General features: G+C 41.1%; 1 protein-coding gene across 1 annotated transcript in view; it reads left to right on the top strand.

Moving 5' to 3' along the window:
- Nucleotides 1-15,433, top strand: part of LOC311004390 (ephrin type-A receptor 6-like) — a gene marked incomplete at both ends in the record, with an annotated part of 173,912 nt that overhangs the window by 141,006 nt on the left and 17,473 nt on the right. The window contains 3 exons of the mRNA XM_083996441.1: nucleotides 659-783; nucleotides 1,636-1,798; nucleotides 4,974-5,082. Coding sequence (XP_083852567.1) covers nucleotides 659-783; nucleotides 1,636-1,798; nucleotides 4,974-5,082 — 397 coding nt within the window. The remainder of the gene's footprint in view (nucleotides 1-658; nucleotides 784-1,635; nucleotides 1,799-4,973; nucleotides 5,083-15,433) is intronic.

Below are 15,433 nucleotides of genomic sequence, written 5' to 3'. Positions count from 1 at the left end.
AGAAAACATTTATCGTATCCTACAGTTTTTATCCAATGAGGAGAGAGAACGGCATGCAGGGCTGTGTGTGCAGCCAAGGGACGCCGTGAATGTGGCGACGTAGGGACGAGGACTGTTATGGTGCGTTCAAGGAAACTCGTATTTTTCCGACCATGAAGTCGTACCAGTTCGATCTGGTACGAGTTCACTGGTCGGAAGTTACGAGTGGCCGTTATAGTGACTTTCACCGGTAAAACAGGTCGGAAAAACACGAGTGGGTTGCCTGGAACGCTACAAAGTCGTAAGTTGTGACTTGAAGCTGTAATTTACGATTTCAAAAGCCTGCCTGGAACGCAGCATTAGCGAAAACGACCGGATCACTTACTTCTGCTTTAACTTAATGATATTTTCTTCTAGGCTATACAGTATACATAATTAAAGAGCCACCAAATACACTGTATCAGGAGGCGAGTGATGCATTCATGTGAAATAGTTTGCTTGCCAGTTATATTCAGGATTTGTAGATGATTCTTCTCCATCTAGTGTCAACATGTAACCCATTAATTTTATTGTACTCATTACAATGCTCATTAAATGCTCACTAAACATGACTGAACTAATTGAACTAACTGTGTCAATACACTGAAGCTGACATCTGTGTATTATGTTTTCACACCAGGTCTGTCTGTGGTTGGGGCAGTGAAGAAGGACTGGGCCTCTCCCAACAGCATTGCTCTGTCCTGGCAGCAACCTGAACAGACAGCACTGCCCATCCTAGACTACGAGATCAAATATTACGAAAAGGTACGTTGACTTCTACTTATATTCAGGTGCGCAGGGCATCAGACTCATGTGTTGACTGACCAAACTATTATATTTGTCCTCAGACCTAAAGATTTTTGTGGCACAGTGATGTTGATTAAGCAGGTACTGTTGGGATGGGAGTGAGATTGTATCTGTCTTGCTTATCATCCATAATTGTGTTTAAATGAAAGTGAGCAGTGAGTCAAAAAATAAGTTAATGCTTTTGACCTCAGTGTCACTGAAGATTGTTTTTGTGCAACCAAAAAAGACTGTATCACAGAGGTCTCTGATTTATAATCTTTAACTTCATAGTTATTCATGGTCTGGTATGTTTATACAGATAGTGATAATCAATTTTAAATTGTTGTTGTTGCAGCAGAGCTTCATTAATAAAAGCTCCTCATTGTATCAACCAAAGGAAGGGTCCAATACCTTCCAAGAGATAAAAGTATTGTTTTCCTGGAGTTTAATGATCCCAAAGTGCAAATACTGTCTACTATCCTCTCTCTGCAGACAGTCATATCTATGCAGGGGGGGCTACAGTTACCAGTAACTCAATGAAATGTCATTCCAGGAAAAAGAAGTCTGTTTTTGTTAACTAAAGTGATTCAGTTTGATTTTGAGTTCTCCCTCGCTTGTAGACAGTCCTAATTATTGGTTGTGCCGTCAGCAGCTGCCATAATAAAAGAGACAGTAATTACACACGTATTGTGGTCCAAATTGGAGGAGAGATGCAGTGCACCTTCCACCCAGGTAAACATGGTCAATGGTGACGTGATCAGGTTTGGAAATCTGTTCTTTTATATATTTTATCTTCTTTTTTTTTTGATTGTCTTCCACTCTCACCCTCAGGAACATGAGCAGCTGAGCTACTCGTCCACACGCACCAAGGCTCCCAGTGTGATCATCTCAGGTTTAAAATCAGCAACGTGGTACGTCTTCAGTGTACGTTCCCGCACGCCAGATGGATACAGTTCCTACTCGCCGAAATATGAATACAAAACTACAGGAGACTGTAAGTACCTGAGACCTACAGAGCATGTTTATGTGGAGTGGATACATGTGTGTGTCTCAGGGAATGTGTGTATTTGTGTATTGTGAGCAAAACAATAAGATTTTATTTGTTTTTTATTTATTAGTTTATTTGAAAAGGGACAGTGTACATTAATAAAACATTGTAAAAACAAATGTAAATGTACCAGAGTTAGCTAAAAGGCTAATTTTCATCGGTAGTCCTTCTGCTTGATGTTAAAGGGCATCCTATGAAAAAGACAGCAACAATAAAATACCACATATAAAAAAGGTAACACATTCTATACACATTATTATATACACAACTGAAAGATAAGGAAAAACCCTCACCCCTGTGAACATCTAGACAGAGATAAGGATTGGTTTAGGGTTAAGATCATCAAGTGTATGCTCGGGTAATGGGCAAACTGTTGTATTTATGTCTTTTGAAGAAGATGTGTGCAGAAACCATGAGATGGGAGCAAAGAAGACGTGTAAAAAAGCCATCATTTATGAGTGCACTTCACATGAACAGAGCTCTAAAATTAGTGTGGTGTAATCTCACTAGGTTTAATCTGTAACCTTTGAGTTATGTGCAGTGAAATTATTCAAGTCAATGAATTCAGTCAAATGTCCTGAACATAATTAAAATGCCTTTGTGTTTTGAAAGGCACAACAGCAAATAATAAACCTGGATATGAGTCCATGAACAGTTGCACCAAAAGTGGGATTCAAACCAGCAGCTTTTTGAAAAGATACTGAGAAATTTGCAGTCAAACAATCACAAGCACACCACACCTCTACTTGGAATATAATCAAAGTAAAGAGAACTCACTTGCACAGAGAGAAAATGTGGCTGCTGGAAATTAAATTTGCAATTTGCATCTAACCAGAACATCACCTGTCTACATCACTGCTGATCCTTTCCAAATCACACTCTAGTCCCTTTTGATGTTGCTCTTACACTGCAGGCAACCTGTAGCTCCTCTTTGCCATAACACATGAAAGTTAATTTGGGACCTGGCGATGTTTGGTTCTACAGTCAACAACAGTGTAGAAACACGTGCACTGTGCTGCCAAATCAGGGAGAAGCTTTCACAATGTGTGGCTGCTGAACACATTTTGGAAGAAGCTACTAAATTCATATCATCCTATACTGTACACACAGTTCCCATTTTCCCTCACTGTTTGCTTCCTGATTGGATTTTATAAGAAATAATGTGAAATATTTGTGATTGCTATGAGTTAAAGTATGGAGCAATCCACACAGTCCCTTTTATTGCATCTTTATTGAGGCAATCTTGATGTTTTTACATTTTCATCTGTTTTTGGATTGTTTTCTCCATGCTTGTTGCAGACACATTTTCTGTCCCTTTAAACGAAACTCTACATTTCTATGATTTTAATGGAAATGACTGAACTGTAACTGAACTTTACCTTAGGTTACTTTTCAGGGCCAGTTTCTCCACAGCTGCACTCATTCTGGTGTTGAGCTATCTGAATTTACAACATCAACAACAGAGAAAAAAAATCAATCCAGTGTTATAGAAGCAACATGTGCACACTTTTTAACAGGTTAATCATTTTAGATATATAAACAATGCTAAAAGAAGATTAGGAGCCATTACACATACTTGATTTTAGTGTAACTGATGTTCTAAATTGCACCACATCATAATTTTGTTCATTAATATTTGATGTGATAGACCAGCGTTTTCTCTACAGTTTCAGTTTCTCATTGATTTGTGGTAACAAAACCCTGAAACGTCAGGATATCAGTAGCAATAGCAATCAAAAATTGAGTACAATCAACAAGGGAGTCTGACAATACAGTCTTGATGGTCAGCATATTTTGAATCAATGTTTTTTTTTTCAGCCTGGTTGAGTAGTAGCTTTATTGCAAACCTGCTCATAAAATATAAAGGTCCAGCTGCCCTTTTATGTCAGGTCAGGTATTGTTGAGAGGTGATTTGGCTTCACAGTGGCCCTCTCCCTTCCAAAGCTGCAGAGCTCTGCTTTATCTGCGGATCAGACGCTGCTTGGCCAAGCCTTTGTACTGCCTGGCCTTTTATCTGAAAGAGAAAGCAGATTTGGCCCCTGTCGCTCTCTCTCCCTCTGTCAGTCTGTCTGTCCGCCTGTCAGTCAGTCTCATGTGTTTGTTTTTCCGTCAGTCTGCGAATCTGCCTGTCACCTCCACCGCTCTCTCTCCCTATACACTTGTCATCATCTCTCCTCTCATTCATTTCCTCATCCCTCACTTTGCATTCTTCATCCGCCACCCATCTCTCGTCTCGCGCTCTCTCATCACACACACACACACACACACACACACACACACACACACACACACACACACACACACACACACACACACACACACACAAGTCCAGCACATCTGCTTAGCTAGTGACATGTGTGAGTGCATGAAGCCGATGGCTGGATGAAATGTCTTGTGTGATCGGGCCACCGCCACTTTCACTCTCCCTCCTGCCGAGTGATCTGTAATTACTTCTATCCATCCAGACACACAAGCACACTCACACATTCACGCACACACATTCACACATACTGTAACATAAACCCACATGAGCCTCATTCATTGGGCCAGCGACCACGCACCCTGATCTTCAATTCATATTCATTAAGCGCAAAATATTATAGAAATAAGCTTGGTAATAGCAATCATCTTTCAATTATCTGGGATTCGTTAGCCTTGTGACAAGACACAGAAAAAGGAAAATCATGAATATCAAATGGGACCAATTTAACCAAATGATCATGGACTAAATCACAATTTCATGAATGAATAATATTAATTAAACAGAAGCAGGCATATGAATCATTCTAGTACGAAAGCTGACAGAGGATTTTTGCATGACAAAAAGCTGATCAAACATCTTTCTGTAATATCTGCCTATCAAGAGAGCGCGCATGGTCTGTGTCTGGGGCACTGATGGAGAGGAATATTTAAAATGATACTGAATGAAAACTTTTCTTTTTCTCCATCTCATTTCCCTCTTTTCTTTCCTCACCACTTTTTATCATCCTGACCTGCTCTTTACTATACGTTCAACTCCTCACTCTCTCTGTCCCACCCTCTGGTCTCTCTACTTCATTTGTCCCCTCATCCTCCTCATGCCTTTTCTTTCCAACCATTGCCGATTCTCCACCACCTTCAGCGTCAGACATGGCTTCTGATCAAGGTCAGGTGTTGGTCATCGTCACAGCAGCAGTTGGTGGCTTTACCCTCCTCGTCATCCTCACACTCTTCCTCCTCATCACTGGAAGGTAAGATGAATTCACTTATCTCAGTGCATTGTTGATTTTTTTCACTGCATGGTTTGAAATGATGTTACATGTTGCCAATATGTTGCCAATATTACTAAGTTGAACTTTAAACTTTTGAGGGAATGGATGTATAATGACCGTTTTTTCATAGTAATCCAATCACATACCCTCAAAGCAGCAGTGGTACAGGGAGTGGTTTTCTTTCACTCACTGTCTTAGTTTTGTTGCACCTGTGGCAGAGTCGAGTCTTAGCAGTTTTGCTAAGGAGTTTCGTTAACCTCGGGTAATTCACCTTCAGCCAGAGAAGAGGCCTAATCAGCCAGAATAACTTCATAACCTTTGTGGATGTTCTGGGCCTTAATTGGTCCAATGTCGCAGAGATGTCACTGTGGTTCAACTAAATACACTTTTCTGAATAAGACCAACTCAAACTATGAATAGAACAAGATCCAGGCTACATGGTTATAAGAACGAAGACCATTTCCTTTCTTGTAAAACTTGACTTACTTCAGAAGGGAGTAACTTCTTTTCCTTCCTTTTGCTCCACTTGCCTTAAATGATCTGTTGCCTTGACACCTGTGTTTTTCCTGCTGAGTCAATCATTGCAGATATTACAGTGAAAAAAATCAATCCTTTTTGTTTGGTGCAACAACTTCATGTTCTTCTAGCAGCTCCTTCAACCTAAATGACTATATACTGTGGATCGCCTGCTCCTTCCCTTCGATTCAACTCAGCAGGGATGCAGATGTGCCAGAGCTTCATTAGCCTCAAATTCTAATAAGTTACATTAAAGAAGTTACTTACTTACATTACTTACTTACTTACTTACTTACATAAGCTTAGAGGACCTTCATGGTCATCGCCACAATAACAAAAATGTTGTTTAGATTATGGTAAGGTCATGGATGTACTGTAAGAAACATATAGTAAATAATAGCGATCTCTTGTGTTTCGTTAATCCATCCACCCAGCCCAACCTCCTCCTCAGGTGGTCAGTCTTTATTTATTTTTATCACCCGACTTCCTCCTTTTGCTCCCGCAATAATTACTGCAGCTGCTAGAGGTCGCCTAACAATAACACGTCACTACAGGTCATAATAAGCTGTTTGCACAGAGCACTATGGGCTTGTTTTTTACAGGAGGACAATCTCATTTCTTTCTGCATCGACCGCATGAGCTTCATATTCCTTGGCTAGGTGTTCATTATTTCCTCCAGGGCATTGGCACAACCCTCCATTACAACAGACTGTATTACATTCTGCTTCAACAATTGCCTTTGGACTCTGAACTCTGGACCACTATTATCAAGAGATAGGAAGTGTGCTGAGGAAGTGTGGGCAGGTACGAGGCTTGAACAGGTGCTGTTTTTGGATGTGTCTGTGACCTCATAGAAAGAGCAATAATGTAATAATAATGTGTTTGAGAATGTGGTGTTGCATTTCAATTTAAAGGGATAGTTCACCCAAAATTCAAATTTCACTCATTATCTACTCATCCTTATGTCGACTCAGGGCTGGGAGAAGTTTCAGAGTCCTCTGTGCCTTCTCTGAGTTACAGGGGCTCTGTGCAGCACTGCATGTCCATATGACGGTTGCGAACGGAGCTCACTTTTCTTCGTCCAAAAAGACACTCCAAAAAACATCCAAATTCCTCCATAGTGCTTGTCTGTAATGTCCCTCTTGTATTGAAGCCCCAACATGAGAAATTGTTCAGAAAAAAATTAAATAAGTCTATGTTTTAAGTTTGTTTGTAGCGAAAGCTCCCAGTGTCTCAGTTCACTCCTCTGCCTGTGTCAGTGCAAATCTCGCGCGATTTGCATTGACACCCAGTTCACGGCTCCGCAAATCGCACGAGCTTCCGCTACAAACAAGCTTAAAATATAGATTTATTTAACTTTTTTCAGAACAATTTCTCATGTTGGGGCTTCAATACAAGAGGGACATTACAGACGAGCACTATGGAGGTATTTGGATGTTTTTTGGTGTGTCTTTTTGGACGAAGAAAAGTGAGCTCCGTTCGCAACCGTCATATGGACATGCAGTGCTGCGCAGACCCCCCCCCCCCCCCCCCCCTGTAACTCTGAGAAGGCACGGAGGACTCTGAAACTTCTCCCAGCCCTTAGTCGACATGAGGGTGAGTAGATAATGACTGAAATTTGAATTTTGGGTGAACTATCCCTTTGATACCTTACGCCTTTTTTTTAATCGAGAAAGTGTGGAGAACATCTGCACAGCTCCAAAAAAGTGTTGACAGGTCCAGATGCTAGTAGAGACCAGCACTCACGTATAAATATATGCAATATTTACTGTGGGCAAAAATATGTGCTGTATATACGAGGGCCTGTCTCTGCTACTTTTATTTTGATAGTGACAGTGTGAGATTGACAGGAAATTAAGGGAGAGAGAGGATGGATAACATGCCACAAAGGGCTGCCAGTCGGATTCGAACGCGGGCAACCGGCGTTAGGACTAAGCCTTCACGGTACATGCTCTACAGGGTGAACCACTCAGAATAATTCTCATTTCACCCCGTGCAAGCCATAAGTACACAGACACAATGTTCATGTATAATGGAGGAGGTGGACACACATTAACAAAATTTAAATTCAGAGAAAACACTCAAAGCAAGTTAAATTGGGGAAAACTGAAAGACTCAAAAGAAGCGTCTGCCCCAACACTGAGGACACTAGAAGCACATACAGTACCCACATAGGCTCACACCTACACATACACAGCCGTCTGTTTTTGTGTTTGTAGATGTGTGCGTAGGTGTGTGACTCTGCAAAAAAGAAATCAACAACACGGGGGCAAGAAAAAGATTAGGTTTTGCTTCAGGAGTGTGCAGTTTGAAAACAAAATAATTTGACATTTCACTACGAAGGTGCTGAATAGAGTAAGAAGCAAGCACCAGAAGTAGAAAACACATAAGAGGTGAAGCCTTGTGAGACAAGCAAATGGGAACCTCCATAAGTGCATGTGATAATCTGCAACTCTTGTCAACCAAGACAGCACACTCGCTTTTTCAATTGGTATTTTTAATCTCAACATTAATACACTCTTCTGCAGGTAAGACTGCAGTTATTAGACAGCACAATGTCTGTGGAAAAAATACCTGACATTTAAGGTTCTCTCAGTCACATCGACACAGTCTGAGGGAAACATTTCCAAAGCCTTTTGCGTTGTGTTTCCCCGTCAGCTCCATTAGGGGCTGGACATCATACAGTCAAGTTTGTTTGAGTTGCTCACTGTGTCAGTAGTCAGGAGAGATCTTTATGCATTTTAAGAAGTATTGTAGATATCATTAGGATGACTGCACATTTGGATACACATCATTTGCAAAGGTCGGTTTAACAGGTTTGCATATAAATCTCTCTCACACAACTGCAAACACTGCAGGTGAATTTAAAAGCAATAATCTTTATTGGACATAAAAACTGCATGTCAGAAACTGTGATGAGTTAATATAGAAAAGACTCACACCAAACACCAAAACTGATTTTTATCCCACACATGGATCCACCTGCTATCTACTGAAATATTAGTGAACAAATCCAAAAAAATTAAGAAGAATTAAGTTCAAGCCTGGTCTGATCATAACCTTGTGTATTGTATAGTAAAATGAATGAACCAGTGTGAGCCTACAAAGGTTTGTTACATTTTCAGATGAGGTGAAAACCGTAGACTGTATTTGAACACTCAGCTGAGCTCAATGGAGCTGTGAATGAATATTTAATATCATGTGAAGAATTTGAACAACTAGCTAACATGGCTTGACACTGAGAAGAAGACTTGCTCTCAGAAAAAAAGTCTTCACATCTCAGCAGTGTGACTCTCAGATCCTCCCAAAACAGCATCTAGTCCCTTTGGAGAAACTGCATTTCAACCGTGTTTCAGTTTCAGTTTCACAACTGAGCCCTGAACTCTGTAGATTCATGATGCCTTTATGACAAAATCATTTTAAGTCAGTCCCTTTACCAAAAAAGTCATATGCAGTGTAATAGCAGTATGTGTAGGAGGGACTCTGTTCCTAATTTATTTATTTATTAAAAACTCATCAAAACACCAGGTGCAACATCTTTGTGTGTTGTCACAAGAGGAACTTTTCTACCTCAGTCTAGCTAAAAGCAGTCATAGCAGTAGTTGAAGTAGTTTTTGACTTCACCAGTCTGTCACATCTGCAATCCGTCTGCCCTGTGTGGGAGGGACTTTCACTCTCTTTCAGTTTGAAAAAGCTGCAAATGTACTTGAGCTGCTTGAGAAAGATTAGAGCTTCCAGTGACATAGTTCTTTTAGGTTGTACAACACTAGTGAGGATATAAGAGGAGCTGCTGCACGAGGAGCTTTAACACCTGGCTGCCCTAAAAGCTTCTGAAATTTACATCTGTTTGCATTTGCTCGTTCTAAATTTGAAGAGTTAGAACTTCTGCGAGAGCAATGCCGCTACAATTTCACAGGTGTAGGCTTGCTGAAGAGTTTTAAAGTGTGTGTACTCATTATCCTTGGATCCTTGCAGCTCTTTTTGTATCATTTTCTCCATATTTTCTGAAATCCCATCTTTCTGCTGCGCCCTCTGTAGCGTCTGCAGCAGAGATGTGTCATGGTGGACCGACTGCGAGGGGAGTTAGGGCAAGAGAGAAGTGGTTTTGTATCACGATGCTTTGATTGGGGCTCAGGGCAAGGTTGTTTTACTGGTGTGCGTTGGTGGGGAAAGTATTTGTGAATGTGTGTGTGAATATGCATTGAAACAATGCTCAGCAGCCCAGAGGATCAGTGAAAGAAACCAAGGTCTTCGTGTGTGATAAATGTCTTTGTGTGTCTTCGTGTGCAGCTTCTTTTCAACATGAACGCCAGTGGGACAGAGGGATAGGCGGATAAAGGGGATCAGAGGATACGACTGGAAAAGGCTGATAAAGGCACATGCCACCATTTCTTTAATGAACAGCTTGACCCCATCAGCACAGGTCAACAGTGGCTTTTCAAATCCCCTTCTTGTCCTCTCTGCCAGTGTTACTCGACATGTTATCTGTTCTGTCTATCAGTGTCCAGGATCCCACAGACTTGGCTGAGGTGAAGCCCCAATCTGGCAACCTGTGGCTCGCAGCCCTCCGACACCTGCTCTAATCTGGCAACCTGGATTATGTTAAATCCTCAAAAAGAAGGAGGCTCACATGTGATCACATGAACCCATACACACTCATATAAGCAAGCATTTACAGACAGACTGTGTCCGCTACTTTGTGTTTATATTGCTCATGGTCAGATCCACTCACTCAGATGTTTAGACTCTTCCATCATGCAATAACATCATGGATGGCTTTGATCAGTCCCAAATTCATTCTGCAGCAGCACAATGAGCCCAAACACAAAGGCAGAGTCGTAAAGAACTGCCTTCAGAGATAAGAAGAACAAAGAGTGTGCAACAGATGTTACGGCCTCCTCAGAGCCCTAACTCAGTCACTCTGCGCTGGCCGCCTTCGGGTCCACAGACATTATGTGCTGCAGACTTACTGTATCCAGTATAAATATGCATTCACTGAACACCTGCACATCTGCTGATTCATGCGATTATCAGTGAATCATGTGGCAGCAGAGCTAGAAAAACATGCAAATACAGGTTAGGATTCTGTTAGTGTCCACATTCAACATCAAAATGAGAAAAAAATGTGATCGCAGTGATTTTGAACATGGTGTGATGACAGGTTTGAACATTTTCAAAAGGTTTTCACACAGGACAGTGTTTAGGCTGGTGGCCAGGTGGTGGTTGGAGCTGACAGAGAGGCTGTGGTAAAACAGATATCCACTCTTTACAACTGTGGTGAGCAGTAAAACACCTCAAAGAGAACAACACCTTGAAAACTGAGGCAGATGGACTACAATAGTAGACAGGAGTAGAAGAGGCTGCAGTGGGGACAGGCTGACTAAACTGGAACTGTGAAGACTGGTAAAATGTAGCCTGGTCTGGTGAATATGGATTTCTGCTTCTGACTTGTCAACATTATGAATCCATGGACCCAAACTGCCTTGTGTCAAGATCTGACCCTTGAGATGTAGAGTAAGAGACTGGCAGCATGAATGCTCAGCAGACAAATCTATAGAAATGAGAAGTGATAAGGTCGTGCCTATGCGAAGCAGAATCTCGAAGCAAAATGTCCAAAATCTTGTGGAATCAAAACTATGAAGAACTGTTGATTTGAAAATGAAGGTACTGTATTATAGTGAGTTTCTAATTGAAGTGGTGAGTGCAGTTACCAGGAATACAAGTTTAGCATATGTGTGTGATCAAACCAAACAAATGAGCTAAAAAAGGGTTCAAACTATAAAATTGGGGAGCTGCAGGATCTGTTGTGTAAGGTTATCCATTTGCAAATTGTTTTGTTTGGTTGTGTGTTGTTTTTTTAGATCCAACTTTTTCATTTTTTGTGTTGTGATGTAGTGTGTAGATCAGACTGTGACAGACAGACAGATTGAACAGCGAGTGCACAGAAAAGGAAATGGGCCTATTTCATTTTTATGTTGTATAATATACTGTATTCCTTCAAAGTGTGAGCAAAATGTGGACTTTCCTTGAACAACAGAAACAGGTTTCAACAAAATTGTGAAGCTGTTGCTTCACTGATTGTTGTTGCTTTTAAGGAAAAGGTCAGTTTGGAGAAGTGGCATTTTCTTGGTTATATTTTTGTTTAGAAACGATTAATCTGGAATGTCATCTTTGCACTGTAGGTATTTTATGTGAAGAATGTGCCATAGAAAGGTCAAAGGAAAAGTTAGCCTGGAGTTGTAATTCCAATGTAATGTGTAGTGTCAATTGTTTAATTTTGTACCACATCTTTAGTTACATTGCTGCCAATGTTTTGTGGGTTCTGTATTGTGGCATTGGCAGTTTTACACCATGTGTTCAGTCCCACACTGTGAAGTCACTACGTCTCCGAGGTATCAATCAGCATATTGGGAGCTGGAGATGTGGGGAGTGATGTAGAGCGCTGCATGAAACCCAAATGAGACAGATTATGTAGTTTGAAGTGTAATTCATAATCAGTTATGCTTAATATTAACATTTGTTGGCAAGTCATTATATTCATGCTCTGCACCCAAACTAGAAATAAATATGTCAATATCATCATATCCTGTGGGACCAAGCTGTAGACCTCTGTCCCTCAGCTCCCACAGCTCTCCAGGAGGGAGATAGCATCACTCATCCAGACCACAGTGTAGTGGGGGCCCAGGGCTTGGGGGAGAGGCGGACTTGTCTGGAGCAGTGACAGTGAGGAGAGGATTGTCCTCTGAAGTGACAGTGTGACTATGTGAGATCTCTGTTTCTGTCTCTGCTCTGGCACTGTTGGGGGTTTGGGTCAAGTCTCTGGGCTCTGCTCTTCTACTTGCTGCCACTCTTTTAAAGCCCCTTTCAGACATACTCTTTATTACGTGCTGTAAATGTGTTGGCAATTTAACACATCAACCTCATATTTGAATAAATGCCAGCTTACTTGTCTATAAAAAGTCAGGACAGCGGTCTGTCGAGCACTTTACATTTCTGTCACACATCCAACAAAGCAAAACTCTGAGTTAATACTGTCACACTGACAGAAAGCTGTAAATACACAGAGGTTTTAAAGGCATGTCTCATTTCCCTTCTTAAGACCACTGTTGTGAATTTATCACTCAATTACCGCCTCTTATGTGTATAACATCAGTCAAAACACTAAAGAAACTGAATCAGCTTTGAAATTTCAAGTTGTTAAGGAGTAAAGGAGTTTGCTTGTTTGTTATTCAATGTCGGCTGCACACAGCATCATCTCTCCCCTTAAAAAATCATAATAAACAGTATGTGAGTAAAGAGGGATTCAGAACAAAAGTCACAGCCTTGAGTTTGTCATTTTAACTAGTGGGGTTGCTGTGGGACCGTATGCGGCATAATTCTATAGTCTATCTAATAAATTATGAAATATGAGAACATTTATAAGGGGATCCACTGGGGAGGAGTGACAGGGAGGGTCCCTCATGCACATGGTCATTAATTAAGCCCTCCACTGCAAAATAAGTTTTAAAATTCATCAGGATACCTCCTGAGCCAGAATTGAGAGCACCTGTCTACCTTCATCATTATTTTCCATCTCACAGCTCCTCTCCAGCAGTGCCACCTCTCCCCCTCGGACGCCACTTGTTAACTACTAAAGAGGAGTTGGGACACAACAGAGTTTGTTTTTTGTTTTTCTTTAGAAATCTGAGATGAAATCAAATCAATGAAATACACACATGGCCCTAATCCTGAAAAAGTCAGAAGTCTGATTTTAAACTAAGAATAAACAAACATTATTTCACTTGTGGTCTTCCTTTATTGAGGATTAAGGTGATACTGAACCAAGATTGAAGGCTCTTAGCAGATGTTTTATTTTTAATGGGTAAGTTTGTCAAAGTTATTTAAAAGGAAAAATATATTCCTGCTTTAACCACAGTTGATACTGTATCTGACCATGCAGAGAGTTCATGTTGAATTATTATTGAATTATAAATGCTGTTGAGGTTCAGAGCCTTTATGAATGCACTACTACTGCAGCAGGGGAGGAAGTTGTAGCCTTGTATTAGTCCTTGTCTAACCGATATACCTGTACATACGTCTCTGATTTAAAAGTTACAGTTTTGTCCATCATCTATTGGCCATTCTTTATATCCATGCTGGGTTGTGTGTGGGCTGGAGTAGCTGAGGATTTAGGGCGAGGGCAGGGACTGGGGACCACCCTGGACAGGTTGTCAGTCTGTCACAGGGCTGACGAACAACCTCATACACTCACATTCACATATATAAGAAATTTAGTCATCAAGGAACCTAATTATCATGTCCCTGGAAGCCAGAGAGCCCACGATGGTAAAGAGAGAACAGGCAAACTCCACACAGAAACGTCCCAGGAATAGATCCTCCTTGCTGTGAGGCGACAGTGCTCAGCCCCCTGCTGCTGCGCCGCCCCCCCAGTTTTGTTTTATGCATAACTTGTTATAATGAACTCCTAGTGTAGCCAGATCAGGTATAAGAACTGAAAATTGGGGACCTTGAGTCAGAACTGTACTGTAATTTAATTTCAGTCTGAAATTTCTGCAGTAACCTGATGTTTTGAACTGTTAGAAGAAGAGTGGTATGGAGGACATGATTCCTGCCTGCGTGACTCTCTAACTGAACTATCATGATGATTCTGGCAAATCATCATGATAGTATAGTTCAGTTAGAGAGTCACACCTATAATCTGAGATGACAATTTCATGTATTTCACTGGTGTAACAGATGTGCACTCACTCCACCCATAAAGGACGTGCTAACCAACTTGCCAAGTGGTTGTCAACCTCTTGGCGAAGCAGTTAGCATCGTCGCCTGCCATGCAGGAGACCAGGGTTCGAACCCCACCTAGGGCAGGCCGTGAGAAACACAACGCAGAGGGCCAGATATAATCATCAGCTACACTGGCTCTACTCCAAATGGTCCACTTATTTACTGCAGTACTGTTTCACTAAGGATAACATCGTATATTTTAATGTTTTACCACAGGACTGTCCAGTCAAATCTGAACCACAGTGATGGCAGCTCGGAAAAGCACATATTAGCATTGTCATAGTTATTTAATGATCCATTTTGTCATTTAAGTGTGTGGACTTGTGTTTTTGTCATGTATTTATCTGCATAAGGGTTTACTGCGTTTTTAGCTTCTGCTCGATCACAGAATGTGCCTTAAATACTCTGTAGCTGGGGTATTTTTGAACAACATTTTTTGGATTAAACAGAAATGTGTTTTAGCTGTGAGTCAAGTCCACGTTCGCACACTGTACTTTGCCATGGATGTGATTGTGGATGGTTGTACTTTGTGTTTTCTCAGTTTTTGATTTCAGAGTAGCATCCAAGCATCTATTTGGATAAATTCCTCTGTGGTCTTTTGCAGATGCTGTCATCTAATCTCGCAGCTTTTCAGACTTTCTTGGCAGACAGGCTTTTTATCAGTCATTGGCTGTCTGTCGGTCTCTTGGTGCCCAGATAAACTCTCACACAAACACACACTCGCACACACAGGAGGGAGTTTTTGCATTAGTGCGTGCAAATGTACCTCCCTTCTGTTGCTGTTTCATTCTCAGAGCATCTGTTTCTCTAAGTTACGTGCACTCATCGACCCAGACCAGGCGACCCCTCTTTCTTTCATCTTTGCACGAATTTGCGTGTCTGTGCATATTTACTGTATCCTGGCATAAAACTTGTTTAGCACTCAAGGCCAGACTGTCACTGTGTATTCATATTTTTCTTCAGATGAATCACTAAACTTTACCTTACTGTTCTGTTTTATTCTGTCCCAGTTGTTAATGATACAGGCTGTAGA

This window comes from Trachurus trachurus (assembly GCF_905171665.1).
Source record: "Trachurus trachurus genome assembly, chromosome: 21".
NCBI lineage: Eukaryota > Metazoa > Chordata > Actinopteri > Carangiformes > Carangidae > Trachurus > Trachurus trachurus.
Note: the sequence above shows the minus strand (reverse complement) of the source record. Positions and strands in the feature narration are given on the sequence as shown.